The following is a 26655-nucleotide window of genomic DNA, read 5'->3' on the forward strand; positions in this document are numbered from 1 at the left end:
AGTGGTGGGGTGAGGGGAAGGGGGAGGGGGAGGGACATGAAGCTTAACGCATTTTATTGTCTAGCTTATACAGAACGAGATCTAATGCCTACACAAGCTCAGTTGTGCAGTACAACCGCCAGCCTCTATTAGTGCCATCGCTGTGACACAGCACAGGTACAATGGGCCAAATGGCCTTCTTCCATGCTGTCCCGTTGTATGATTCTACCCCGATATGATCCATTTGAATTCTGCGACTGGATCAGCCAGAAAATGCTGGAAATACTCTGCAGGTCCAGGAGCATCTATGGAGAGCAAAACAGAGTTAATGGGGACAGAGTCTCAGAATAAGGGGTACGCTATTTAGGACTGAGATGGAGGAGGAATTTCTTCACTCGGAGGGTGATGAACCTTTGGAATTCTCTACCCCAAAGGGCAGTGGAGGCTCAATCATTGAGAATGTTGAACACAGAGAGCAACAGAGTTAAAGGCATCAAGGAATATGGGGATAGTGCGGGGAAAATGGCATTGAGGTAGATGATCAGCCATGATCTAGTTGAATGGTGGAGCAGGCTTGAGGGGCCGAATGGCCTACTCCTGCTCCTGCTCCTATTTCTTATGTTCCTATGTTTCAGGTCTGTGACCTTTCATTGAAATTAACTCTGTTTCTCTCTCCAGAGGTGCTGCCTGACCTGCTGTGCATTTCCCAGCATTTTCTCTTTCTATTTCAGGTTTCCAACATCCACGGTATTTTGCTTTTATCTGGAATGAATGCTCACAGAGTTTATTTTTGGGAAGAAGGGGGGATCGGACGGTTTAGACCCACATATGAAGAACGGTGGCTTGGATGAGATAATAGATGTGGCCAAGGTCTTCAAAATCAGAGGTGGGATGGGGGGGGGGGGGCGGGGGGGGTGGAAAGAGTGGGGGGGGGGGGCTAAGAAACTGAAAACCCCTTTCTTTTGAAGTAAACTAGAATGTTATCAAATGGTTAACCACAAATGGCATTTTATTAATCTCTCAGAGACTCGTAATTCTGTTACTAATTAAACCATTCGATGAAAACAGTGCCATATGGAGACACACACACACAGAAATAATAAGATGTCCAAGCTCACTGCAAGAATTTATTTACTCAGTGTCTGCTGAAGCCATTACCCTAACAGCAGGCAGTCAGTTAGAAAGGCATTATGGCTGTGCAATTTTAACACAATCCACTTTTTGCTAAACATTCAGCTGAAGTTGAGTTATTTCAAATGACCTCCTGCACCTCCACCTGCTTGAATAGCCACACTGCTCTACCAGAATGAAATAGGTTCAGTGACAGGGTCACTCCAGATAAACACCTGACTGATTCCAAGCATAATTATTATTCAGTAACAGAATTCCAGTGGATCAAAATTCATTCCCATTCGTTCTCCAGTGTATAGAATTCCAATGGCCAAAACCCAACTGCCTTTATTCCGATTCTCTAAGATTCCAATTAGCCAATCCCATTTGCTCCTATTGCAGAGGATTCCAATGCACCAAATCCCTTCTGTTCAGTCCCATTGCGCAGAATTCCAAAGGCATTTACGTTTGAATCATATTGCATAGGACTCTAATTAACTAAAAACCCCTCCCTAGAAACTCAATGTTTCAGACTCAAATAGCCCAAATCCCTGTTGATTCCAAATATCAGGAACTTTTGATTCAAACTATCAAATGTTTGTAGGCAGCAAACGCACTTTGCAAATCCAATCAATTTTAGCACAAAACATACCTTTGTTGAGGCTTTAGTGCTTTTGCTTTTGGTTGAAATGCTGAGTAAACAGTTTGAAATCTTCACCGCGCTATGAAGATTTGCAAATTACCCATTTTTAATCTGGAATTTAGAGTCAGCATCACCCAGTCAGAAAAATAAATGACTTCACAAAGTGGTTAAGCATTTATCAGGACTGATCTGCACTTCCTTTCTACCCTGTCCATGTGTCATTGGCTTCACAGCATTGCAATAACAGCAACAAATCCAAATCGATCTAATTTGGCAAGTTCAGCAGATGCGAGAAAAGAATAAATGGGATTCCGCTCATATGTGTCACACTGGAGAAACATGGTGTATAAAATATTCATTGGCATGGAGCGGACTGAGCATAATAATCAGCAGACAATGTTTGCACCATCTACCTGTTTAACTCTGCCCAAGTACAAAAGAGTAGGCAGTCATTCAGTACGTATTAACTGAGTCTTTAAGGAGTCGGCTGTGGCTCAGTGGATCGCACCCCCCGAGTCAGGAGATTGTTGGTTCAAGTTCCACTCTGGAGACTTCAGTACAAAAGCTAGGCTGAGGGAGTGCTACACTGTTGGAGGTGCTGCCTTTCAGATGAAATGTTAAACTGAGGTGATGTCTGACCTTTCAGGTAGACATCAAAAATCCCAAGTGCACTATTTCAAAGAGGAGGGGAGATGTCCCCACTGTCCTGACCAATATTTATTCCCCAATTAACAGTAAAACAGATTATTTGGTCATTATCACATTGCCGTTTGTGGGAGCTTGCTGTGTGCAAATTGGCTGTCACGTTCCCTACATCACTTCATAAGTACTTCATTGGCCGTAAAGCAAGTTAGGATGTCATGAAAGCTGAGATATATTTAGTTTGACATCCTTCTCTCAATTACAAAATTTCTCAGCAGCCTCCTCCGACTCCAGTGTCCCTCCTAGTTTGGTAGCATCTGCAAATTGAACTTTCCGAATGGAGTAACTCTGGGTCTGTATATGGGCACCACATCTGGCTGTTTCCAATCTATTAGCACCTCTACAGTGTCCACTGACTTCTGCATATGGTTGTCAGCACCCCATGTTATTTTATAGAGATACAGCACTGAAACAGACCCTTTGGCCCACCGAGTCTGTGCCAACCAACAACCACCCACTTATACTAATCCTACATTAACACCATATTCCCTACCGCATCCCCACAATTATCCTACCACCTACCTATACTAGGAGCAATTTACAATGGCCAATTTACCTATCAACCTGCAAGTCTTTGGCTGTGGGAGGAAACTGGAGCACCCGGTGGAAACCCACGCGGTCACAGGGAGAACTTGCAAACTCTACACAGGCAGTACCCAGAATTGAACCCGGGTCCCTGGAGCTGTGAGGCTGCGGTGCTAACCACTGTGCCGCCCCGTTATATTTAGTACTCGGGTATCATCCTGGTATTCAAAGCTGTTTCTACACTGTCGTCCTAATTTGGATTCTGTGCCAGCGAGATGTTGCTCGCTCAGATTGAGCCAGACCCCTAGGCCTTTGGCCTTGTCTGCAGTTTACTGCCAAGCTACAGCCACAAGCTTGAAGAACAGGAACTGGCTCTTGGATTGGGGGCAACATATAAACAGGCTGCTCGGCCCAATTGATCCGTGTTGGTGCAAACCCTCCTGCTCAAATCAATTTTCCCCTTTGGCGCCCTCTATAGGCTCGGCCTGGTAATGGGGCAGAGAATGGATTGTATTTGGCCACGATCAGGACAGAGTGAGCACCCTTCCCCCACCCCCAACTTCCCGACTCTGCTCCCACTCTTCTGGCCTAAAACCAGGCCGAGGCCAGAGTCACAGGAACCTAGGAACAACAGTGGGCCCTTCAGCCCTTTGAGCCTGCTCATTCAACAAGATCACTGCTGATCCGCATCCTAACTCCACCCACACAGCTTGGTTCCATAACCCTCATGACCCTTGGCTAGCATTAATTTATTGATCTCAGATATAAAATTAATTGAGAGACCATCTACTGCTTTTTGTAGGAGGGAGTTCACACTCCAAGCACCCTTAGCGGAATCATAGCAGCTCCTTAGCGCCAAGGACTTGAATTCTTTTTATTTGTTTATTCTCGGGGATGTCAGCCTAGATTTTGTGCTCAAGTGTCTGGTTTGGAGCCTGGACCCCTGACCATCTGACTAAGAGGCAAGAGTGTTACCCACTAAGCCACAGCTGACATATCTCAATAACGTGAACGATGCACTTGGAATTCAAGTGTAGAATAGAATGCCTAGAATCGGTGGTGAAGAGTCACAAATGTTGGAAATACACAGGACAGTCAGTATCTGGAGAGTGGAAAGACAGGTTAATGTATCATAGAATGATACAGGACAGCCCATCGTGTCTCTTTGAAAGACCTATCCAATTAGTCCCACGACATGAAATATATAAGGGAGTAAACCCTAACAGAAAATCCGGAGCGGAACCCCGTAGGCGGTCATGTGTCACCTTTGGCATGTTTCCGGCAGTTCCTGCAGCCATACTGGTGCCAAACGTCGTGTCCTGCACTCCTTTGGACCCCACCAGAAAGGCCGAGAGGGGGGTTTTGACGACTGGGCAACTCTCAACCTCCATAAATTTGCCCAGGCATGCGCCATGGAGAGGTCACTCCATAGTTGCCTCACAGCGACTGAAACAACACGGAAGGCAGCAGTTACGGGTTTCGCTGCTTCACAAACCACTGACCACCTCCAGGCGCGTATCCATTGTCTCTCGAGATAAGGAGGCCCAAAAGCAAGAAAGAAAGAACCACCACCACCACCACCCCCCCACACACCCTTCTCACATAGCCCTGCAAACTTTTCCTAAGTATTTATATACTTCCCTTTTGTAAGCTATTATTGAATTTGTTTCCACCACCTTGTCAGACAGTCCCTTCCAGATCAGAACAACTCGCTGTGTTTCAGATATTGACTGGCCTGCTGAACATTCCCCAGCATCTGCAGTTTTTAAGAATTAACCTGCCTTCAGCTACAGAAATAATTGGGGATATAAACTAGCACTGTCATCCAGTTCATGTGTTGGAAATCTCAGGACATTCAAAACCATTTCAGTCTAAAACCGATGGGTACTAACCTTATTCCAGCCCACGCACCATCCCTCTCATCTCAATCCCAGTTGTCAAACACACTTACACACACACACTTCTACACCCACCCACTTTCAAATATACACTCACTTCCGCGCGCGCACGCACACACGCACACGCCCACTTCCGCACACACACACACTTCCTTCAATATTTATTTTGCTGCATGCAGCCCTTACCTCAGCCTTGGCTAGGAAGAGTTAAAAGTGACGCATTGACATAGTTTCCCTGGCCTGATGGTCTAGCACCATCAAGCTGTGGAGTACTTAATGACCAATTACAAGATCAGGAGTCCAGATCCCAGGGTAGTCACTTGCTCTCAGTATCTTGGCCTCAGCTGAGTGAGCTTTGTCACTTTGCCTGTGGAGATGCAGTGCTGCATAAAAGTGAGTGGGTTCATCTGGAGCAAAGGAAAACAATCTCTCTCTCGCTCTCTCTCTGACACACACTCGGCTTTGATCGTACATGTTGTGTCTGCTGTCAGAGGAGCACACAATCCTCAGTTTGTGTCGGCCGTGGTGGTTCAACAACAACTTAGATTTGTATAGTGCCTTTAACATACTAAAACGTCCCAAGGCACTTCACAGGAGTGTTATAAAGCAAAAATCTGACACTGAGGCACATAAGGAGATATAAAGTAGATGGTCAAAGAGGTGGGGTTTAAGGAGTGTCTTAATGGAGGAGAGAGAGGTTTAGAGAGGAAACTCCAGAGCTTTGGGCCCAGGCAGCTGAAGGCATGGCCGCCAATGGCGGAGCGATTAAAATCGGGGATGCTCAAAATTAGAGGAGTGCAGATATCTTGGAGGGTCGTGGGGCTGCAGGAGGTTACAGAGATAGGGAGGGGGCAAGGTCATGGAGGGATTTGAAAACAAGGGTAAGAATTTTAAAATTTAAACAAAGAATGGATCAATGGGTAGCATTCTCACCTCAGAATTAGAAGGTTGGGGGTTCAAATCCCACTCCAGAGACTCAAACACAAAATCTAGGCCAACACTCCCAATGCAGATGCGATGCGAAAATGAGGCCCCATCTGCCCTCTCAGGTAGATGTAAAAGATCCCATGGCCACTATTCCAAGAGCACCAGAGGGAGTTCCCTGGTGTTCTGAGCCAATATTTATCCTTCATATGAGTACATAGGATATACTGCACAGAAACAGGCCATTCGGCCCAACCAGCCCATGCCAGCTCCACTCAAGCCTCCTCCCATCTTTCCTCATCTAAATCTATCATTGTAACCCTCTATTCCCTTCTCCCCCGTGTGCTCAGCTACCCCATAAATGTATCTATACTATTCACTTCAACCACTCCCTGTGGTAGCGAGTTCCACATTCTCACCACTCTTTGGGTAAAGAAGTTTCCTCTGAATTCCCTATTGGGTTTCTTGGTGACGATCTTGTATTAATGGCCTCTAGTTTTGCTCCTCCCCACAAGTAGAAACATTCTCTCTGTATCTACTCTATCAAAACCTTTGTCTCCCTTCTTAAATATAGGAATGATATTAGCTGTCTGCCAGTCTTCTGACATGGCACCTTTTTCTAACAATTTATTAAATATGTGTTGTAATGCCTCTTCTATCTCTCCCTCAATCCTTTTAAAATGTGTGGATTCAATCCATCTGGACCAGAGGCTTTATCTTTGTTGAGTTCAAAAAGTTTATTCAATACATCCCTTTTCTTAATTTTGAATGCACTTATCTCACTGCTCATCCCATCATTCAATGTCACGTCTACCGGTCCTATCTTCCTTCAACCAACATCAAGAAAAGCAAAAACAGATTATCTTATTTATCACATTGCTGTTTGTGGGAGCTTGCTGTGCACAAATTGGCTGCTGTTGTTTCCTATCATACATCAGTAACTACACTTCAAAAGTACTTCATTGACTGGAAAGTACTTTGGAACCTTGTGAAAGGTGTTACATAAATACTCATTCTTCCTTTGTTTCTTTACAAGTTGCACATCCTGTGACCGTGACTTGAAGATCAGAGTTCCGAAGAAGGGTCACTGACCCGAAACGTTAACTCTGCTTCTCTTTCCACAGATGCTGCCAGACCTGCTGAGTGGTTCCAGAATTTCTTGTTTTTATATTATATCAGAGGCCTGGGTTGGGCATGACCATTAATTCTAATTCCACTTGTGATGGATGTTCTTCAAATCCCCTGAAGACTCAGTTGGTAAATATGCTCAGGTTTTAACAGCAGGAAGGTTCCAAACAATCCCCAGTGTTTGCCAAGTGAGGTAGCCTCAGTCGGAGCAGTGACAGGGTTCGACAACCAAGCTCACTGCTCCTGGGATTGGGGAGGGGGGTGTGGGGGTGCAGTGCAAGAATATCCAAAGTGTCTATACTTAATTTTAACTCATTTTTGGGATGTAGACATTGTTCACAAGGGCAGCATTCATTTCCCGTCTCAAGTTGCCCTAGCACTATTTGATATAACTGAGTGGCTGGCTAGCTAGGCCACTGCAGGGCAGTTAAGAGTCAACAACGTTGGTATGGGACTGAAGTCACAGACAGGCTTAGGCCAGGTAAGGACAACAGGTTTCCTTCCCTAAAGGACATAAGTGGATAAGTTGGGTTTTTACAACAATCCATCAGCCTCACGGTCACTTTTACTGAGAGCAGCTTTTTATTCCTGGTCTTGACGTGCTCTGGTGGGACTTGATCCCTCATTCTCTGGATAATTAGTCCCCGATTAGTTACTGATTGCTGTCACATTAACGTGCGTATGGATGCTAGTTGAGAACAGGTTTTGGCTTGATGGTCAACCATGTTTGCATTGCCTGCCAACACTAAGCTCCCCACAACCCCCTCCATGAGTGACGACAGTACAGATAAGGATTCAGAGGGTAGCTGGTCTCCATGGAAATGGGTCCCCCAGCACAAAGACCACACCTTCACCGAAGGCTGGAGGGCCTTCCCTCACTATGGACTCCATCGAGAAGTTATCGAGTCATAGAGTTATACAGCACAGAAACAGGCCCTTTGGCCCATCGTGTTTATGCCGGCCATACAGCACCCAACTATTCTAATCCCATATTCCTGCACTTGGCCCGTAGCCTTGTATGCTATGGTGTTTCAAGTGCTCATCTAAATACTTCTTAAATGTTGTGAGGGTTCCTGCCTCCACCACCTCTTCAGGCTGGCTGAGGACTGAGACTGGATTTCCCATCAAGTGCCCGTGGGCTTTACAGTGGCAGAGAGGAGATCTTGCACTAAAGTGGTTGAAAGCTGTTTCCATCATGACATTTTCCTTTCAATGCCTTTCATTGCTCATCCTAACCCTGGCAAGAAACTCTGCCTTCCCTAATTAAGAAATATTTTACTGGGCATGTTAATCTGAAGGACAAGTTAGGATAGTGTGTTTGAATCAGCTGCCATCTTATTCGTTGCTGAAATATTGCTAGGCTGGATTATTACTGTTCCATTAGCTTCCACCACTGTATTATAGACTCACTGCCTCATCCTTCACTCATTTGCAACTGTCGAGAATCACTTCAAGACACAGTAAGTGGCAGCGAACTCTTTGCACAGTGAAAGGGAGCAAATGGTTGACAGCCCATGCCATGATGGATTCTTCAAACAAGCTGGTCACTGCTCAACTGAGTTTGACTATACTACAGGAAAAGAAAAGAACTTGCATTTCTATAGCATCATTTACGACCTCAGGATGTCCCTAAGCCTTTCTGAACTTTTGAAGTGCAGTCACTGTTGTAATGCAGGGAAACATGGCAGCCAATGTGCGCACAGCAAGCTCCCACAAAAGAGCAGCATGATCACGAACAGATAAGCTGTTTTTAGTGGTCTTTAGGAATAAATATTGGCCTGGTGAAATGCTGCAGTGTGACTGAGCAATAAAGTCTTTTGAACACACCCCAAGTTATAATTGACCAGCAGTTTGAACAAACAGCTTTGAGGCAAGTGTCTTGTTCTCAGTCAGGTGACTTATCCCATTGCTGATCCAGGAGGGTTGGGCAGGGGGAGGGGGGGAATGGGAGAGGTGGGTGTGGGTGATCTTGGACATGTATGTGGGACCAACATTTTCTAGTCCTGTCACAGGGTCACAGCCCTGAAACATCAACTCTGTTTCTCTTGCCATGGATGCTGTCACACCTGCTGAGTATTTCCAGCATTTTCTGTTTATATTTCAAATTTCCAGCATCCATAGTTTGCCTTTTACAAAAGTCTGAAGATTGGAGAAAAGAATTGCAAGAATTAAGAAATTTCCTAGTTCTGAAATCAGAGAAGAATAATCTGCAGCAGGAGACAACAGAATAGATTCTTGTCTACACCCCAAACAAAAGGTTCGCAAAAATCCAGAACTCTCTCCCGCAAAAGGCTGCAGATGGTTGGGACAACAGGAGCTTTCAAGAGTGATATGGATGGATTTTTGTTCGGTTAAGGTTATCAACTGGTATAGACCTAAGGAGGGTAAAATGGAATTGAGGTACAGATCAGCTGTGATCTAATAGAATGGTGGAACAGACAGCCTGCTCAAGGGCTGAATGGCCTCCTCCTGTCCCAACTGTACCAAATGTTGAGTGAGAGGGGTTGAAGAGTCTCCCTCAGGGCTACAATCAGAGATGGCACACAAGTGAACAGGGAGAAATAAACCCAGAGAAACGGAGACGTAGCCTCATGGCTCTTTTGGGCCACAGCAAAATTGTTCAACCCATTCCAACATCGTGATCGGCAGCTGTGCTGGAAATAGTAAAACAAACCAGTGCGTCCACTCAAAAATTAACAGCCTTCAGCAATGATATTGTCAAGCTTACTGCTGCTTTGGGACAATTATGTGCACCAGTGTCTGTACTTGAAGAAATATGCTCAATCTCTCCAAAATCACCAATATTCCATAGAAAACTTTTTTTTTAAATGAGCGTGGAGTAGGGGATTGAGGTTAGCTGTTGTAGGAGGATTGCACGTCATTGTGGGGCTGGGACATCCCTTCATTACAGACTTGTTGGCCTCACAGGAAATCCCTGGACAGCCATGCGAGTAAGAGTGACTAGAGGGATGCAATGTTAAGAATCTTTGTGACCACACAATGCTGCTTGGACAAATCTCATACTTTACACATGTCCGATCCAGATCCACAGTGTCCTGTCCACGCTCTTTGTCTAATCCCCGATAGGGGACAGAAAATTATGGCTAAAAATCGCTATTGTTCTTCCCCCAAAATGATTGCATCATCCCAATCAAATCCCAGCTTTGTCGGAGAATGCAAGAAGAGCTACAGCAAGATAAAACCAATCATTCCATGGGGCCCAATTCAGCCAGAGCTCATATCTGATTATTCTGTACAGGACTTTTCTCCCAGACAATCTGCTAATCCTGTACTTTAAGGGGCACAAAGTTCTTTCTTTAACCTGCCCCCCCACGATTAAAAACAAAACCCATAACTGCGTTTAAGTGTCTCCTCATGATTCTCAGTCCGATTCCTTCAACCGTTTTCCTTTATTCCTAATTTGTTGTATTTTCTCAGCAGGACCGAAGGTGACATACCTCACAAACGGCAGGGGTCACTGCAGCTGGGCCAGCTGGTATCATTCTCAGAATGCCAGTGTTCTGTGCCATCCTGCCATCTTAACAAGTTCATGAGCCACCAACTTTTTTTTGCCAAAATCCCACAACGGGCAAAAGAGCAACTGCATCTGAGGCAGGCAGACTAGCAACACCTGAGGTCAGAGCAGAGAGTGACAGGCAGGCTAGAATAATAGGAACCCTCTTTCCTTTTTACCGTCAACACCTTACATATGCCCCCACTCTACCTCCATCCAGAACGCTGGTCAACATTTTCAGAGGTGGAGGTGAGAGAGGAGGGGCAGTTGCACTATTGATTAGGGAGGACATCACGGCAGTACTTAGAGAGGATATCCCGGGGGGAATGCCCAGCGAGGCCATATGGGTAGAACTTAGAAATAAGAAAGGGGTGATCACTTTGATGGGATTATACTATAGGCCCCACAATAGTCAGAGGGAATTGGAGGAGCATATATGTAGGGAAATCACAGGTTGGTGTAGGAATTATATGGTTGTAATAGTAGGTGATTTTAACTTCCCTAATATTGATTGGGACTGCCTTAGTGCTAAGGGATCAGATGGGGAAGAATTTGTTATGTGTGTCCAGGATAGTTTTCTGAAGCAGTATGTGGATGGTCCTACTAGAGAAGGGGCTACACTCGACCTCCTCTTAGGAAATGAGGCTGGGCAGGTGGTTGATGTGTCAGTGGGGGAGCACTTTGGGACCATTGACCATAACTCTATTAGCTTCAAGATAGTTATGGAAAAGGATCGGACTGGTCCTCAGGTTGAAGTCCTAAATTGGGGGAAGGCTAATTTCAATGGCATCAGACAGGAACTCTCAAACGTTGAATGGGAGAGGCTGTTTACAGGTAAAGGGACAATTGGCAAGTGGGAGGCTTTTAAAAGTGAGATAGGAAGAGTTCAGGGCCGGCAAGTTCCTGTTAGATGGAAGGGCAAGGCTGGCAAGTTTAGGGAACCTTGGTTGACGAGGGATATTGAGGGTCTGGTCAGGACAAAGAAGGAGGCATATGTCAGGTAAAGGCAGCTGGGATCAAGCGAGTCCCACACGGAGTATAGGGGATGTAGGAGTACACTTAAGAAGAAAATTAGGAGGGTGAAAAGGGACCATGAGTTTTCCCGGGCAGATAAGATAAAGGAAAGTCCTAAAAGATTCTATAAGTATATTAAGAGTAAAAGAGTAGCTCGGGAGAGAGTAAGTCTCCTTAAAGATCAGCGTGGTAATCTATGTGTGGAGCCACGGGAAATGGGTGATGTCTTATTTGGTCTGTATTTACCTTGGAGGTGGTCATGGAAGCTAGTGAGTTCAAGGGAGGGAACAGTGATATTCTGGAGCATATCAACATGACAAAGGAAGAGGTGTTGGAGGTTTTGAAGCACATTAAGGTGGATAAATCCCCAGGACCTGACCAGGTGTATCCTAGGATGCTATGGGAAGCGAGGGAGGAGATTGCTGAGGCCCTGGCAGAGAGTTTTTTATCATCGTTAGCCACGGGTGAGGTACCAGAAGACTGGAGGATAGCTAATATTGTGCCTTTATTTAAGAAGGACAGCAGGGATAAGCCAGGGAACTACAGGCCGGTGAGCCTTACATCAGTGGTGGAAAGTTATTGGAAGGGATTCTGAGAGACAGGATTTATATGCATTTGGAAAGGCAAGGTCTGATTAGGGATAGTCAGCATGGCTTTGTGCGTGGGAAATCATGTCTCACAAATGTGATTGAGTTTTACGAGGAGGTGACCAAGAGGATTGACGAGGGCAGGGCAACAGACGTTGTCTACATGGATTTTAGCAAGGCCTTTGACAAGGTCCCGCATGGTAGGCTGGTCCAGAAGGTTCGAACACATGGGATCCAGGGTGAGCTAGCCAATTGGATACAAAATTGGCTTGGTGATAGGAGGCAGAGGGTGGTAGTGGAGGGTTGTTTTTCAGATTGGAGGCCAGTGACCAGTGGTGTGCCGCATGGATCGGTGCTGGGCCCTCTGTTGTTTGTCATATATATGAATGACTTGGATGTGAATGTAGGGGGCATGATTAGTAAGTTTGTAGATGACACCAAAATTGGTGGTATAGTGGACAGTGAAGAAGGTTGTCTAAGCTTACAACAGGATATAGATAAACTGGGAAAGTGGGCAAGGGATTGGCAAATGGAATTTAATGCAGACAAGTGCAAAGTGATGCATTTTGGGAAGTTAAACCAGGGCAGGACATATACAGTGAATGGCAGAGCCCTGGGGAGTGCTGTTGAGCAGAGAGACCTTGGGGTGCAAGTGCATAGTTCCCTGAAAGTGGCAACACAGGTAGACAGGGTGGTGAAGAAAGCGTATGGCATGCTTGCCTTAATCAACCGAGGCACTGAGTACAAGAGTTGGGACGTCATGTTACAGTTGCACATAACGTTGGTTAGTCCACATTTGGAGTACTGTGTGTAGTTATGGTTGCCACACTACAGGAAAGATATGATTAAGCCGGAGATGGTGCAGAAAAGATTCACAAGGATGTTGCCTGGTTTGGAGGGCTTCAGTTATAAAGAGAGATTGGACAGGCTGGGTCTGTTTTCCCTGGAGCAAAGGAGGCTGAGAGGGGACATGATAGAGGTATATAAAATTATGAGAGGCATAGATAGGGTGGATAGTCAGAGTCTGTTTCCCATGGTAGGGGTGACTAAAACTAGAGGGCATAGATTTAAGGTGAGAGGGAGGAGGTTTAAAGGGGATCAAAGGGGTAAATTTTTCACACAAAGAATAGTGGGTATCTGGAATGAGCTGCCAGATAAGGTGGTGCAGGCAGGAACAGTAGCGACATTTAAGAGGCATCTGGACAGGTACGTGAATGAGCAAAGCATTGAGGGATATGGAATTAATGCAGGCAGGTGGGATTAGTATAGATAGGCATTATGGTCGGCATGGACGCGGTGGGCCGAAGGGCCTGTTTCTATGCTGTACGACTCTATGACTCTAAAAAGAGTCAGTTCTGGCCGTCTCAGGCAAAGCTTCATATCAATGCTCAACGAGGGCACCACAAAGTCATTTTAAATCTCCTTTGCAACTAAACCCACTGACAGATTTCTGTGAGGCTTATTGTTGGGTTTTATTCCTTTAAATCCATTTGAGATATTATAGACTTGATGGGAGCATGTGAGGCATAATTTATAAAAAGCTAACAGAATGTATACTTAAGGTTTAAGTGAAAAAAGGGTTTTGCTGTGACTTCCTATGACTCATTTTAAAATTCAATCTTTACAAGGGAAATGTAGCTAAACAAATTCATCTTTTATAGGGAAATAAAGCTGGATTATCATTGGGATTTCAATGCTATGCAATGGTGGGTAAGACTTGCGTGCACTTTGGGACGGTGAACATCTAGTAGGACCGTTGATTTTGTCCTTCCAAGAGGGTCAAGCTTTCTTTAATCATTCTTCGAGATATGGGTGTCGCTGCAAGGTCAGCATTTATTGCCTATCCCTGGGTGTCCTCGACATGGTTAGTGATGGGCCTCCTACTTGAACCACTGCAGTCCATGTGGCGAAGGTGCTCCTGCAGGACTGCTGGATAGGAACTTCCAGGATTTTGACCCTGCAACGATGAAGGAACGGCCGACTTTTTGCCCCAAGCTGGGGTGGTGTCCCCATACACTTGATTGGCACCCCATCCACCACCTTCAACATTCACTCCCTTCACCACCGATGCACAGTGGCAGCAGTGTGTAACATCTAGAAGATGCACTGCAGCAATGCACCAAGCCTCCTTTTTTTTAAATTCATTCATGGGATGTGGGCGTCGCTGGCTGGGCTAGCATTTAGTGCCCATCCCTAATTGCCCTTGAAAAGGTGGTCTTTCTGAACTGCTGCAGTCCTTGGAATTTAGGTACACCCACAGTGCTGTTAGGGAGGGAGTTCCAGGATTTTCACCCAGCGACAGTGAAGGAAAGGCGATATAGTTCCAAGTCAGGATGGGGTGTGGCTTGGAGGGGAACTTGCAGGTGGTGGTGTTTCCATGCATCTACCGCTCTTGTCCTTCTAGGTGGTAGAGGTCGTGGGTTTGGAAGGTAGACAGAGCTAAGTGATCCCATAACCAATGGATCAGATCTAAGCTCTGCAGTCCTGCCACATCCAGCCATGAATGGTGGTGGACAATTAAACAACTAACTGGAGGAGGCGGCTCCACAAATATCCCCATCCTCAATGATGGGGGAGCCCAGCACATCAGTACAAAAGATAAGGCTGAAACATTTCAGCCAGAAGTGCCAAGTTGATGATCCATCTTGGCCTCCTCCTGAAGTCCCCAGCATCACAGATGCCAGACTTCAGCCAATTCGATTCACTCTGCATGATATAAAGAAATGGCTGATGGCACTGGATATTGCAAAGGCTATGAGCCCTGACAATATTCCGGCAATAGTACTGAAGACCTGTGCTCCAGAACCTGCTGCGCACCTAGCCAAGCTGTTCCAGAACAACTACAACACTGGCGTCTACCCTGCAATGTGGAAAATTGCCCAGGTATGTCCTGTACACAAAATGCAGGACAAGTCCAACCCGGCCAATTACCACCATCAGTCTACTCTCAATCATAAGTAAAGTGATGGAAGGTGTCATCGACTGTGCTATCAAGTGCACTTGCTTAGCAATAACCTGCTCAGTGACGCTCAGTTTGGGTTCCACCAGGGCCACTCAGCTCCTGACCTCATTACAGCCTGGGTTCAAACATGGGCAGAAGAGCTGAACTCAAGAGGTGAGGTGAGAGTGACTGCCCTTGACATCAAGGCAGCAATTGACCGAGTATGGCATCAAGGAGCCGTAGCAAAACTGAGGTCAATGGGAATCAGGCGGAAAACTCTCTGCTGGTTGGAAAGCGCAAAGGAAGATGGTTGTGGTTGTTGGAGATCAATCATCTGAGCTCCAGGACATCACTGCAGGTGTTCCTCAGGGAAGTGTCCTAGGCCCAACCATCTTCAATTCCTTCATCAATGACCCTTCAATCATAAGGTCAGAAGTGGGGATGTTCGCTGATGATTGCACAATGTTCAGCACCATTCGTGACTCCTCAGATACTGAAGCAGTCTGTGTAGAAATGCAGCAAGACCTGGACAATATCCAGGCTTGGGCTGATAAGTAGCAAGTAACATTCGTGCCACACAAGTGCCAGGCAACGACCATCTCCAACAAGAGAGAATCTAACCATCTCCCCTTGACATTAAATGGCATTACCATCACTGAATCCCCCACTACCAATATCCTAGGGGTTACCATTGACCAGAAACTGAACTGGAGTAGCCATATAAATACCATGGCTACAACAGCAGGTCAGAGGCTAGGAATCCTGCAGCGGGTAACTCACCTCTTGACTCCCCAAAGCCTGTCCACCATCTTCAAGGCACAAGTCAGGAGTGTGATGGAATACTCTCCACTTGCCTAGATGGGTGCAGCTCCAACTACACTCAAGAAGCTCAACACCATCCAGGACAAAGCAGCCCACTTGATTGACACCCCATGCACGAACATTCACTCCCTCCACCACCGACACACAGTGGCAGCAGTGAGTACCATCTACAAGATGCACTGCAGCAACGCACCAAAGCTCGTGAGACAGCACCTTCCAAACCCGCGACCTCTACCACCTAGAAGAACAAGGGCAGCAAATGCCACTACCACCTGCAAGCTCCCCTCCCAGCCCCACACCATCCTGACTTGGAACCATATCGCCGTTCCTTCACTGTCGCTGGGTCAAAATCCTGGCACTCCCTTCCTACCCGCTGCCCTTATCCTTTGGGGTGGTGGAGTTCACAGTTTTGGCAGGTGTTGCTGAAGACACCTTGGCGACTTGCTGTAGAAGACAAGAGTGAAAACATTGTTGGTTCAGTCATGGGGGGCAATTTATGGTGATCAATTAAGAGTGTCGCACGACACGGAAGTGTCTCCACCCAACTCTACCACAGCCATGACTTCCACCAGTACATCCCCATATCTTACCTTTGACTAACCAAACACCAGGCCACGGCTGACAAATTCATAGAGTCATAGAATGGCTAGAGCACAGAAGGAGGCCATTCAGCCAGTCGTGTCCATGCTGGCTCTCTGCAAGAGCAATTTAGCCAATCCCACTCCCCCGCCCTTGCCCCATGGCCCTACAGATTTTCTCTCCCCAGTTGCTTATCCAATTCATTTTTGAAAGCTGTGACTGAATCTGCCTCCATTCCACTCTCAGGCAGTGCATTCCAGATTGCAACTACTCACTGCCTAAAAAAGTTTTTCCTCATGTTGCCTTTGGTTCTTTTGCCATTCACCTTAAATCTGTGTCCTGTGGTTCTCAACCCTTCTGCCAATGGGAACAGTTTCTCTCTATCTACTCTGTCTAGTCTGCTCATGATTTGGAACACCTCTATCAAATCTCCTCTCAACCTTCTCTCCTCTAAGTAGAACAGCCCCAGCTTGTCCAAGCTATCCATGTAACTGAAATCTCTCATCCCTGGAACTATTCTCATAAATCTTTTTTGCACCTTCTCTAAAGCCATCAAGGCAGAAAACAAAGTCAGAAACTATTCTCCCACGAGAAGACCTGATGCAAAGACTCAGTGTAGCACTGATGGAACTGAAGATTCAGTGCGTTCCTACGTGCTCACACTCACCAAAACCTTATGCTCGCCAGTCAGGTTGGGTGGTTCACACAGGAGCTGGGTCTCCGACACTGTCAGTGCGCAGGGGTTGTCCCCTATCAGCACTGTGTAGTTCAGCTTGACATTTCCTGGTGCGTTGGGAATCAGGTTCCTCCCCTGCAAAAAGAAGACAGAAGCAAACCCCGATTAAGTCTCCATCTGAAAATCATTCATCCCATTACATTGAGGGGACAAGTTTCCCCGTCAGTCAAATGGCATTGTGCTGCTTTGCACCATAGAAACATATATGGCACAGGAAGAGACCGTTCGGCCATTGTGTCCATGCTGGTATCCCACCATCTGGGAGGGGTAAAGGGGAGTGTGAAAGTGGTGAAACTGGAGAGAGGGAAGGAGAGAGGGAAGAAGAGGGGGACGTGGGTTGAGGGGGGAGGTGGGTTGAAAGGGAGATGGGAGGGGACAGAGGTGGAGGCTGGGGACTGGCAGGAGGGAGAGGTGGAGGGTAAGGGGAAGGGTGAGGGAGGGTGGGAGGTAATACTGAGCCACACAGCAGGAAACTCCCGGGTTTCATTCATGGCTTGTTCAGTTAGCAGATTTCAGCCAGGGTTCTGTGTACTGTTGGTGAAGAAATGACCTATACTCAGCCAGGGCTCCGATTGCCTATCACAATCCATTAAATCTTCTGGATGCTTGGTGTGAACAGGTATAGCTGTGATAACCATCCGCTCCCGCACATCTCCCACTCCCACCCCCCTGCTGGAACAGATCACTGATCTCCACTACTCAGACTCGCACATGTGGAATACACAATTGCATGAGGTGGGGGGTGGGGAGTTTCCAGTGCCCATAGATCTGTACCCTTCAAGAGAGAAGAGGTGATTTAGCTTTATGTTGAACAGACAGACCAGCAAAGTTCAGCAGAGGTAGTGCATTCAACTGGGTAAAGCTGCAGATCCCCATGCTAGCACACGTGCGCAGACGCGCACACACACGTACACACACACCCTATCTTGCGCATCATTTAGTGGCTGAACAAATCCAGCTTCAGCATGAAACACAAAGAAACTAAACAAGAATAAACACATATAGAATGCTGGAACTTCTATTTGACCTGCCTGGAGATGGGGATATTTCACAGGCAGCTGCAAAGCTCGTGAGTTATATTGTCTTGCTCACCCTTGACGTCACACAGTCTTTCCAATAAGTGATCTGGGGAGGGGGCATACACTCCAAGGGGACAGCAGTGATAAGCCTTGGCTTTATTCAGTCCTCACCTTCAGTATAACTGGGGAGCTGGGCTTCAGTTCAATAGATCCAGAAGGGCTCAGCAGCTCGAAGATTGGGTCTGGGTAGTAAGTAAATCCTGTCCCATTGACAATGAGCACTGACTGGACATTGTCCATGATGAAGCCAATCTCGTCTGGCTGAGCTGCACTTGCCAAAGAACTTGGTCCACTGTTGGTGATGGACGGGGCCTTGCAAACCATGGCAGTATCGTTCAACACCTTACATTCCTGTAGGGGGCACAAAGTCTCGATTACATACTAGTTAACAACAACTTGCATTTATACAGCGCTTTTAATACACGGGAGGGTTATCAAACACCATTTCACACTGAGCCACAGAAAGGGACAAGCTATTCGCAATATACATTCATGATTTTGATGAGGGAACTAAAAGTAATATCTCCAAATTTGCAGATGACACAAAACTAGGTGGGAGGGTGAGTTGTGAAGAGGATGCAGAGAGGCTTCAGGGTGATTTGGACAAGTTGAGTGAGTGGGCTAATGCATGGCAGATGCAGTATAATGTGGATAAATGTGAGGTTATCCACTTTGGTAGCAAAAACAGGAAGGCAGATTATTATCTGAATGGCTATAAACTGAGAGAGGGGATTATGCAGCGAGACCTGGGTGTTCTCGTACACCAGTTGCTGAAGGTAAGCATGCAGGTGCAACAGGCGGTTAAAAAGGAAAATGGTATGTTTGCCTTCATAGTGAGAGGATTCGAGTACAGAAGCAGGGATGTCTTGCTGCAATTATACAGGGCCTTGGTGAGGCCACACCTGGAATATTGTGTGCAGTTTTGGTCTCCTTATCTGAGGAAGGATGTTCTTGCTATAGAGGGAGTGCGGTGAAAGTTTACCAGACTGATTCCTGGGATGGTCGGACTTACGTATGAGGAGAGATTGAGCCAGTTTGGATTATATTCGCTGGAGTTCAGAAGAGTGATGGAGGATCTCATAGAAACCTATAAAATTCTAACAGGACTTGACAAGGTAGATGCAGGAAGGATGTTCCCGATGGTGGGGGAGTCCAGAACCAGAGGTCATAGTCTAAGGATACGGGGGAAACCTTTCAGGACTGAGATGAGGAGAAATTTCTTCACCCAGACAGTGGTGAGCCTGTGGAATTCACTACCACAGAAAGCAGTTGAGGCCAAAACATTGTATGTTTTCAAGAAGGAGTTAGATATAGCTCTTGGGTCTAAAGGGATCAAAGGGTATGGGGCAAAAACAGAAACAGGTTACTGAGTTGGATGATCAACCATGATCATAATGAATGGCGAAGCAGGCTCGAAGGGCCGAATGGCCTACTCCTGCTCCTATTTCCTATGTTTCTATGGAACATAGCAGCAAGAGGCCATTCACAGCAAAAGGCCATTCAGCCCCGAATCTGTTCCACCATTCAATTCAGATTGTGGTTGATCTGTACCATAACTCCATTTACCCACCTTAGTTCTGTAACTCAATATCCTTGCTACAAAAATCTCTCAATCTCAAGCTTTGAAATTTTCAATTCACCCCCAGCCTGAACACCTTTTTGGGCGGGGAAAGAGTAAGAAAGGAAGATATTAGGGCAGGTGACCAAAACCTTGATCAGAGAGTCCGGTCTTAAGAAGTGTCTTAAAGGAGGATAGGTAGAGGGGTTTAGGAAGGGTCAACATTCAATTAATTTAGAAGCAATGCGTATTGAAACACTTTAGATAATGGCGAGATACCTTGCTTAATGGATTACTTGGAAGTTCTGCAAGCATGAGGGAGCCAACCGGGCAGCAACATCCCATACACAGCGATAACTAATCTGTTTTTGGTGACATTGGTTGAGTGCAGAATGTTAATTAAGCCAGCAGGAGATCTCCTGGCTGTTTTTCAGATAATGGCTTGGGGTCTTCTACTGAACCACAAGAACAGGGACACAGCATCTTGTTTCAATACCTCATCCAAAGTGTGGCATCTCCAACCATGCTGCACTCACTCAGCGCTGCACTGCGATGGCAGCCAAGATCATGAGCCCTAAATTTGGGATTCTCCAGGCAGCCTTCTGACTCAGAGGTAGCAGGGCTGATCGGGCTGTGAACATTAATCCCAAACCTCAGGAAAGGCATCCAGGTCTCTCCAGCTCCTGTGGGACTTCATTCCCATTAGGAAGAGATGGAATTTCCATTCAGTTGCATTTCCCCCCTAAGGAACCATTGACAAATATAAAAGTCCTGTGATGTTTAAGACACTGAAACTTCCTTTTTCTACTTCTTGGGTGAAAACACGCAAAATGTCATTATCAAAAATATATTTATTAATATTTACTGGTTTATTAAAAAATAGTGGACAAGGTGCCTTGTGTGGATTAGAGCCACTGATATGCATGTCACAGCAGACTGCTCGGAGAGGTTAGAATGTGGAACTCAGTACTGCAAGTAGTAGCTGAGGTGAATAGCGTAGATGCATTTAAGGCCAAGTGAGATAAACATATGAGGGAGAAAGGAAAATGTTGATAGAGGTTAGTTGAAGAGGGCTGGGAGGAGGCTGGTGTGAAGTATATTGACTGTATATACAGCACAGAAACAAGCCAATGCACTCTTTGTAATTCTATGTAGAGTGCTAAGTAAAATCCACTGATACAAAAAGAGGTCTGAAGAGAGGTCATTGACCTGAAACGTTAATACAAAAGCAAAATACTGCAGAAGCTGGAAATCTGAAACAAAAACAGAAAATGCCGGAAACGCTCAGGAGGTCAGGAAACATCTGCGCGGAGAGAAACAGAGTTAACATTTCAGGTTGATGACCTTTCATCAGAACTGGCAAAGGTTAGAAATGTAATAGGTTTTGTGCAAGTGAAAGGGGGAAGAGTGGGAAGAAGAACAAAAGGGAAGGTCTGTGAGAGGGTGGAGGGCAGGAGAGATTAAATAGCAAAAGGTTTCATGGTACAAAACCAAGCGAAGAAACAAAAGATGTGTCTTGATGAGGTGTAAATGGCTGGACATCAGCCGTCCCAACGTACAGGGATTAATAAAGAAATAAACAAACCAGCAAAAAAAAAACTAATAAAGGAAAAAAATGGGGCAGATGTGATGAACTAAAATTATTGAACTCCAGGTTGAATCCAGAAGACTGTAAAGTGCCCAGTTGAGCTTCATTGGAACACTGTAGCAGATCCTTCCCTTGTGTTCTCCTTCCCAACCCCCACTTTCACTTGCTGAAAACCTGCTACATTTCTAACCTTTGCCAGTTCTGATGAAAAGTCACAGACCTGAAACGTTAACTCGGTTTTTCTCTCCACACAAGTTGCCAGACTATCTCCAGCATTTTCTGTTTTTATTTAAGTAAAATCCACGCCAGCTGATGCAAAAATTGTCCCACATTCCTCAAACTCCCTGTTAAACCCTCCAGCTGCGTCTTAAGACTCTGGAATTGCGTGTTATTAAAATATAAGTTTGTATACTCACGTTTGTTGACTGTACACTGCCATATTTCGCTCGAATCTTGGGCTCTTGGATTGTGGCGAGGTTGGTACCTGTTACAATGAGTGGTGTCCCACCACTTCATGTGGGAATGAAGGGACAGAGATGGAGAGAGGGACAGAGAGAATAATGGGGACATTAGCTCATGATTTGAAATTTTGTTCAGCATTTCCAAGCATGGAGATCTTCAACTCCGCTCACACCTGCATAATGTACTCCATTTCTGTTCTGAAGGTTGTTCTCCAGTATCTCATTCCAGGGGCCATTCCTCTTATACAAACCAGCACACGGTCATGGCTCAGTGGGTAAACCCAAGTCAGAAGGTTGTGGGTTCAAGTCCCATTCCAGAGACTTGAGCAAAAAAATCAAGGCTGACACTCCCAGTGCAGTACTGAGAGTGCTGCACTGTCAGAGGTGCCGTCTTTCAGATGAGATGCGAAATTGAGCCCCCACCCCCCCACCCCCAATCTCCCTCTCAGGTGGATGTAAAAGATCCCACGGCCACTAATTGAAGAAAAGCAGGGGAGTCCTGCCCAGTATCCTGGCCAATATTTATCCCTCAACCAACATCACTAAAACAGGTTATCTGATCATTACCGCATTACAGTTTGTGGGAGCTTGCTGTGCACAAATTGGCTGCTGCATTTCCTACATTACACCATTTGCAAAGTACTTCACTGGCTGTAAAGCACTTTAAGATGTCTTGAGATGGTGAAAGGTGCTACATAAATGCAAGTCTTTCTTTTGTTCATCAGCAACTTGCCTGTGGGTGAAGGAAAGGATTCACCACAGTGATGGCCATAGTCACCCAGCCTGCATACACAGGGGTAGAAATTCAACCTGGAAGCTGCACAAAATCAGCTCCGTTTAACACTCTGTGCCAATCGCACTTCCACTGAAATTGATGGGGAAAAAATAGCAGGCTGCCTGTTCGCTGTTGCCCAATAACAACAAAATGCATTTATGTAGCACCTTTAACACAGTAAAAGCATTGTAAGGCACTTCATTGGAGCGATCAAACAAAATTTCACACCGAGTCACAGAAGGAGATGAGGACGGGTGACAAAGAGGTAGATTTTCAGCAGCACCTTAAAGGATAGAGGGATAGAAAGGGAGAGAGGTTTAGAGAAAGAATTCCAGAGCTTGGGGCCCAGGCAGCTGAAGGCACGGCCGCCAATGGTGGAGTGATTAAAATCAGGGATGCGCAAGAGATTAGAACTGGAGGAACGCAGATATCTCGGAGGGTTGTGGGGCTGGAGGAGGTTACAGAGATAGGGAGGGGTGAGTCCATGGAGGGATTTGAAAACAATCTGAGGATTTTAAAATCGAGGCATTGCCCAAGATGAGTTTCGACACGCACACTCTGGAGAAGATTTGGTGTGTGATTATCCAGCAGCATTCCAGTACACCTTCCGGTGCCAAGCTGACGCTGCCAATTCCCACACCCAACCATCCCGGCACCCTGTTTGGAGAAGCACCAACTGCTGACAACTTCTGAGCATTTTTAAACTGCAGATTCGGATCAGACAGAAGGTGCTGTCTCTTTAAAGCAGCAACTCAATTAATCGCACCCCCTGACTTGCATCCTCCCTCCCGCAAAGACCCTGCTCTTTCCCCACAGCCCCACACATTTTCTCCCCTTCAAGTATTTACTCCATTACTTTTTAAAAGCTATTAGTGAAACTGCTTCCATTATCCTTTCAGCTCACGACAACTCACTGTGTAATTATTTTTTGCTCATGTCACCTCTGGTTCTTTTGCCAATTACGTTAAATCTGCAAAGAATTGGCATAGCCAAGAATTCCCTTCCCTGTCATTTCTCTTGGGTTTTCTGCCATTTCATTTTTATCCAAAGGAAGCAATGGCATTCTTTGGGAATGGAATACTTCCCCAACTGTAAGCAAGATTAAATATTTCCTACAAGCAGGAAAATCACAGTTGACTGAACAGTAAAGCTGTTTATATTCTTACTCTACTCGGCACTTGTAAGCCCAAACTCATTACAACACGTCCTACCACAGCAGTGTTCATTTGCTCCAATGCAAACCCCTTCAGGCATCCTGACAGGATCCTGACTTGCAGATACATTGCCCGTTCCTTCACTGTCGCTGGATCAAAACCCTGGAACTCCCTCCTTAACAGCACTGTGGGTGTACCTACGCCACACGGACTGCAGCGGTTCAAGACGACGGCTCATCACCACCTTCACATGGGCAACTAGGAATGGACATTGAATGCCGACCTCGCTGGCGACACCCACATCCCAAGAATAGACGAAGCAAAAGATCAGTTAACACCTATCCGCTGCGGAATGGGCGGGAACGGGGATGGGGAAGAGAAGTCGTTGATAGCGCACACTTGGAGTCCTCATGCCTTGTTACTTGCCAACTTGCAACCAAATTCTTTGGGTTTGAGTTAAGTGAAGGTGCGCTGAAGGGTAGTACGCACTCTGTAAGTGGAAACAAACTCCAACTGTGTAGAATTCTCAATCATTCTGTTAGAGGACTCTTAATGTCAGACCCCCACTGGAGAAAACGGAATAGAAAATGTCAAACTGAAGCTGAACTGTGGACCATTTTGCGTGGTTGGTCTGTGCGCATTAGGAATTAATTTGAAATTATCCCAAAGTCATTTTACATTGAATCTACAGCAGAGAAACAGGCCATTCAGCCCAATTGGTCCATGCTGGTCCTCATGCTCCATATCTAATGCCATCAACATATCCTTTTAATCTTTTCTCCCTCATTTATTTATCTATCTTCCCCTTAAATACATAAGAACAAATGAAATAGGAGCAGGAGTAGGCCATTCAGCCCCTCAGGCCCACTCCGCCATTCAACATCATTTCCTGCACTATCGCCGTATCCCTTGATGTTTGTAATATCTAAAAATCTATCCATCTCAGTCTTGAACATACTCAATGACTGAGCCTCCACAGCCCCCAGAGGCAGAGAATTCCACAGATTCACCACCCTGAGTGAAGAAATTCCTCCTCATCTCAGTTCTAAATGGCTGCCCCTTATTCTGAGACTGTGTCCCCTGGTTCTAGACTTCCCAGCCAAGGGAAACATCCTTCCTGCATCAACCCTGTCGAGCCCTGTAAGAATTCCAGAGAATAAAGGCCCAGCCTATTTAATCTTTCCTCGTAGGACAATCCCTCCACCCCATCTATGCTATTCACCTCAATCACTCTGTGTGGTAGCGAGTTCCACATTCTCACCACTCGCTGGGTAAAGAGGTTTCTCCTGAATTCCCTACTGGATTTATAAGTGGCTATCTTATATTGATGATCTCTAATTTGGAATAGGAAAAATATGCAGAGCTATGGGGAAAAAGCACAGAAAGTGGAACTAATTTGGCTAGCTCTTTCGAAGGGTGACACAGACAAGCTGAGCTGGATAGCCTCCTTTTCTGTGCTGCACAATCCAGCAGTTTGGAAAGAGAGGCAGCAGCAAGCTCAAAGCTGCAAACTTTCTAGAAAATGGGACATTTAAGCTTTAAAATGGCACAGTCCGTCCTACTCAGCTAGAAATAAGCAAAACAAATTAATAATGCACGATGCCCGTCTGTGAAGGGCAGTTAATAAAAGCCGACATTTAGTCTGTTCTTTTGCAAAGGATTTCTCAGAGCACATCATTAACTCATGAATAATTCCCCAATTCCACCGACAGCTTCCTCTCCTCAACTTAACACAAAGTGACAGTGTCTGAAACCCAGGGCTCTGCCAGCGACTGGCCAGCAGCTTAGCATAGTGTGAGAATGCCACCCCAGTTACCCAAGGCCCTCTGTCGCTGCCCAACAAACTCACCAAAAATGTCCTCTGTGCAATAGTACTCAAAGTCAGTGGAACAGAAAGAGACCATTCAGCCCCTCGAGTATGTCCCGCCATCCAATTAAATCATGGCTGACCAGTACCTCAACTCCATCTATCTTCCTTAACTCAATGCTCCTCAATCCCCTCACCAAAACGTTGCCAGAATGCCTGATGAGCGATTGCCAAAAAAGCTCTTGTACGGTCAGCGAATTGAAGAGAAACGTTCACGTGACAGGCTAAAAAAAAGCGCTTCAAAGACACCCTGTAGTCTGACTGAAGAGTATCAAAATCACCGCTAAGATATGGGAGAACCTCACACGGGATCACTCTATGTGGTGCAGTCTCATCAGCAAAGGCACCACCTTCTATGAACAGGGCAGAGTCGCACTGGCCAACAGGAAACGTGAGCTTCGCAAGTCCAGACCCGCGAGCACCTCTTCCACACCAAGACATGCATGTCCGACATGCAACAGACCTTTGTGAGCTCAAATTGAAATGATCAGTCATCTTCGAACACACTGAACCTGAAACTTTAACTCAATGAATTCTAGTTGACGTCATGGTCATCTTCCACTGCGAAGAATAAACTCTACCCTTACCTACAAAAGTCTGCCGATCGCACTCTTAAAAGCATCAATTGGCACCCCCCCCAGCCATTTTGGATCAGGAATGTTCCAGATTTCCAGTCCGTTTTGTCTGGAAAAAAGTTCTTCCTGATATAATTGCTGAATGTCTTAGTTCTAATTTTAAGGTTATGCCTCACTGATCTGGAATCCTTCAATTTGCATTTGTTTAAAAAAAAAGGTTAACCCACAGAGGAATGCATTCTCCTGTGCTGGGAGATTTTTTTTTATTCATTCGTGGGATGTGGGCATCACTGTCTAGGCCAACACTTATTGCCCATCCCTAATTGCTCTTGAACTACTAGGCCATTTCAGAGGGCAGTTAAGAGTCAACCACATTGCTGTGGGTCTGGAGTCACATGTAGGCCAGACCAGGTAAGAACAGCAAATTTCCTTCCCTGAACCAGATGGGTTTTTACAACAAACAATGGTGTTAGGGTCATCATTAGGTTAGTTTAAA

The 26655-nt window shown here is 45.8% G+C and overlaps 1 protein-coding gene across 1 annotated transcript in view; it reads right to left on the reverse strand.

Moving 5' to 3' along the window:
* LOC137380263 (plexin-A1-like) overlaps positions 1 to 26655 on the reverse strand; it is a 484672-nt gene that overhangs the window by 60344 nt on the left and 397673 nt on the right. The window contains exons 17-19 of the mRNA XM_068052142.1: positions 21744 to 21837; positions 18293 to 18532; positions 17034 to 17177 (exon numbers count right to left, since the gene is read on the reverse strand). Of these exons, the coding sequence (XP_067908243.1) occupies positions 17034 to 17177; positions 18293 to 18532; positions 21744 to 21837 (478 nt within the window). The remainder of the gene's footprint in view (positions 1 to 17033; positions 17178 to 18292; positions 18533 to 21743; positions 21838 to 26655) is intronic.

The sequence above is a fragment of the Heterodontus francisci genome, chromosome 19, assembly GCF_036365525.1.
Source record: "Heterodontus francisci isolate sHetFra1 chromosome 19, sHetFra1.hap1, whole genome shotgun sequence".
Lineage (NCBI taxonomy): Eukaryota > Metazoa > Chordata > Chondrichthyes > Heterodontiformes > Heterodontidae > Heterodontus > Heterodontus francisci.